This window comes from Dipodomys ordii, unplaced genomic scaffold, assembly GCF_000151885.1.
Source record: "Dipodomys ordii isolate 6190 unplaced genomic scaffold, Dord_2.0 Scaffold11, whole genome shotgun sequence".
In the NCBI taxonomy this organism is placed as follows: Eukaryota; Metazoa; Chordata; class Mammalia; order Rodentia; family Heteromyidae; genus Dipodomys; species Dipodomys ordii.
In genome coordinates this window covers 11,541,074-11,544,940 of record NW_012267227.1, presented here as the reverse complement: position 1 = coordinate 11,544,940, position 3,867 = coordinate 11,541,074, and the positions used below count along the sequence as shown (strand labels likewise).

General features: G+C 45.2%; 1 protein-coding gene across 1 annotated transcript in view; it reads left to right on the top strand.

Moving 5' to 3' along the window:
* Nucleotides 1–3,867, top strand: part of Usp8 (ubiquitin specific peptidase 8) — a 54,429-nt gene that overhangs the window by 31,308 nt on the left and 19,254 nt on the right. The window contains exon 7 of the mRNA XM_013009959.1: nucleotides 1,638–1,808. Coding sequence (XP_012865413.1) covers nucleotides 1,638–1,808 — 171 coding nt within the window. The remainder of the gene's footprint in view (nucleotides 1–1,637; nucleotides 1,809–3,867) is intronic.

Below are 3,867 nucleotides of genomic sequence, written 5' to 3'. Positions count from 1 at the left end.
AGGCCCTGGGTTCGATTCCTCAGCACCACATAAGCAAAAAGAAAAAAGCCGGAAGTGGCGCTGTGGCTCAAGTGGTAGAGCACTAGCCTTGAGCTAAAGAGCTGAGGGACAGCGCCCAGGCCCAGAGTTCAGGCCCCACGACCGGACCCAAATAAAAAAAGAAAAAGTTTCACTAGTCCTGCTCAGCTTGCAGTATTATCAGTTAAGTATCAAATGCCTGCCTATGTTAAGTTCTTTGCCTGGGAATAGTGTACTTCTTACTTGGAGGACTGAATCTTTATTACTCATTGATTCACTTGGCCTACAAATATTTACTCAGGCTGAGTTATGTGGGGGGGGGGAGGCTAAATCAGTGAGCAAATAACACAGTGTTGACTCAGTGGCGCTTTTGTTTGCATAGGCAGACAGGGCAGGGTGACATCAGAGAGCACTCTAGAGTATCCCCTGTGTGTAGGGCTGGAAGCCTCATAGAGTTACTAGCAACTCTAGAGAAGATAAAGGAGAATAATCATAGAGCTGGGCATTGCTGGCTCACACCTGTAATCCTAGCTACTCAGGAGGCTGAGATCTGAGGATTGCGATTCAAAGCCAGCTTGGGCATGAAAGTCCATGACACTCTTATCGCCAGTAAATCACCAGAAAATCGGAAATGGTGCTGTGGCTCAAGCTGTGGAGCACTGTCCTTGAGCTGAAGAGCTGAGGGACAGTGCCCAGGCCCAGAGTTCAAGCCCCATGACCAAAAAAAAAACATGAAATGATGAGCCTGCTTTGATGTAGATTGGTATTATTCAGAGTTGGTACCATCAGCAACCGTGTAGGTAAGAGCATAGATGTGAGCCAGATCGCCTGTGCTCAAATCGCCTGCGCTTTGGCCATCTGTAACTGGAGCAGTGTCACTGTGCCCTAGTTTCCTCCTTGGTATGTGAAGTGGGGGATAATGAGAGCCCGCCAGGACTGATTACTGAGGGGAAGGCACCTCACACAGTGTCTGGCACCAGTCAACTGCCATGCGTCTATGAAAGACACATTATGCTGTGTATTGATTGTGTGTATAAGTAAGTGGAAATCTGAGTGACGTTACCCCAGCTGTTTACATTTGGACCTGGATGACTTCCTTTGTTTTTCTGCTTTGGCTTCTCTCCCCTCCCCTTTCTTAAAGGAGTCAGAATTGTGAGCCCATTTCTTTCCGTTGCAAACCATTTTTCAGCCTACAGTAGCAAAAGTGTTGAATGTTTAGCCATTCATTATTATAATATGCAGTCCTACTTGATAAAATATTCTACTTAAAGTTTGCTCTGTCAGACAGGCACTGGTGGCTCACGCCTGTAATCCTAGCTACTCAGGAAGCTCAGATCTGAGAATCACGATTCAAAGCCAGCTTGGGCAGGAAAGGCCGTCAGACTCCTCTCAATTAACCACCAGAAAACTGGAAGTGGCACTGTGGCTCAAATGGTGGAGCACTTGCCTTGATCTGAAGAGCTGAGGGACAGTGCCCAGGCCCAGAGTTCAAGCCCCATGACTAGCAATAAAATAAAAAGTTTGCTGTGGCATGGTACAGACTATAAAACAAACTCAATGTCTTATATTCATATACTAGGATCTTTTGTCAACTCTATACAAATATGAATACATTTCAGAGTCACTGCTAGTCGGATTGAAGCAAACCTCCCGGATGATTCAAAGGACACATGGATGAAAAGGGGAAATGTGGATTATGTGGTACTTCTTGACTGGTTTAGTTCTGCAAAAGATTTACAGCTTGGAACAACTTTACGGAGTCTGAAAGATGCACTTTTCAAGGTTAGCAAGTTTCCTTGTTAGTTTACTGTTACTGCAACCCTTCTCTGGTTGTTGAAAAGTCATGGTGAGTCACTTTTCTTAAAAAAAAGATCCATCATGCTTTGATTAAAGAATTTTTTTTGTTTTTGTTTTTTGGTGCCAGTACTGTCACAAAAATGTACTGGGGGGCTTGAACTCTGGGCAAGTTTGTTCTTTCTCTATATCTCTCTTTCTCTCTCTCTCTCTGCTTATAGCTAGAGCTCTACCATTTGAACCACACCTTTAGTTCCTAATTGTAGAATTTCTTAAATTTCAGATTAAAAAAAGTTAGTTTCAGCTGGGCACTGGTGGCTCACACCTGTAATCCTAACTACTCAGGAGGCTGAGATCTGAGGATCATGGTTCAAAGCCAGTCCAGGCAGAAAAAGTCCATGAAACTCTTTTTTTTGTTTGTTTGGGTCCTGTCATGGGGCCTGAACTCTGGGCCTGCGCACTGTCCCTCAGCTCTTCAGCTCAAGGCTAGCGCTCTACCACTTGAGCCACAGCGCTACTTCTGGCTTTTTTCTTTTTGCTTATGTGGGCTGAGGAATCGAACCCAGGGCCTCATGCATGCAAGGCAAGTGCTCTACCACTGAGCCACCTTCCCAGCCCCCCATGAAACTCTTATCTCCAATAAAACACTCAGAAAACTGGAAGTGATGGTCTGCCTCAAGTGGTAGAGCAATAACCTTGAAGAGCTGAGGGACAGCACCCAGGCCCAGAGTTCAAACACCACAACCGACAAAAAAAAGTTTCAAATCAAGGTGAGTACCAGTGGCTCATGCCTATAATCCTAGTCACTCAGGAGACAGGTCTGGAGGACTGCAGTCCAAAGCCAGCCTGAGAAGGAGAGGCTGTGAGACTCTCATCCCAAAAAGGCCAGTTGGAGGGACTGGGAAGGTGGCTCAGTGGTAGAGCGCTTGCCTTGCATGCATGAGGCCCTGGGTTCGATTCCTCAGCACCACATAAGCAAAAAGAAAAAGCCGGAAGTGGCACTGTGGCTCAAGTGGTAGAGCGCTAGCCTTGAGCTGAAGAGCTGAGGGACAGCACCAAAGCCCAGAGATCAGGCCCCACGACTGGACCCAAAAAAAAAAGGCCAGCTGGAGGACATGGCTCTAGTGGTAGAGTGCTCGCTGAGCAACCATGTGGAATGCCCTAGATTCTACACTGATCAAAAGTATACATGTGTACATTAAGAGTAAACTCCTAGAATCAGCATTGGCATTTTCTTTTTTATTATCTTCATGCCAAACCAAGATGTTCTAGAGGAAGATTGGAAGATGGTTCATTTAACTATAAAAGATACCATAAAGCCAGGCGCAGTGTCACCCAGCTGTGACTGTAGCCCCTGGGAGGTCAGTGCAGGAGGATTGTGAGTTTGAGGCCAGCTACATAACAACACTGTCCGCAAAAACAAGCAAAATATGAATAAAGTAAAAGGAAAATACTTTGTGGTAAAATAGGTGATGAAGCTCTGATTTCCCTATATCTACTGTTTAATAATAGAGCTGGGCGCTACTCAGGAGGCTGAGATCTGAGGATCCGGACCCAAGCCAGCCCCGGGCAGGAAAGTCCTTGAGACTCTTTATCTCAAATAAACCACTAGAAAACCGGAAGTGGCGCTGTGGCTCAAGCGATAGAGCACTCACCTTGAGCTGAAGAGCTGAGGGACAGTGCCCAGGCCCAGAGTTCAAGCCCCATGACCAGTCTCCCCCCCCCAAAAAAAAATAACCAGGAACTCTAGGAACTGGGCAACAGATTAGGTTAAATCATCGAGCAATATAAATGGCTAGTAAGCATGGGAAAAGATGTTTAACCTCAGGAAGGGAGAAATTCTGGTTAAAACAAGAAATTGTCCTATGTCCCCCAACTTGGTAAAAATACAAACATTTATACTAAGCATTGTTATAAACTGTTGGTTGAGTGAGTAAATTAGCTTGCCTTTTTTCTAACAGCATTTTGGTGTTACCTATCAAACTTTTAAACCCAGCAACTCTATTCCTAGGAAATTACCCAAAACAAACACACAAGTGTTTATTTTTAAATGAT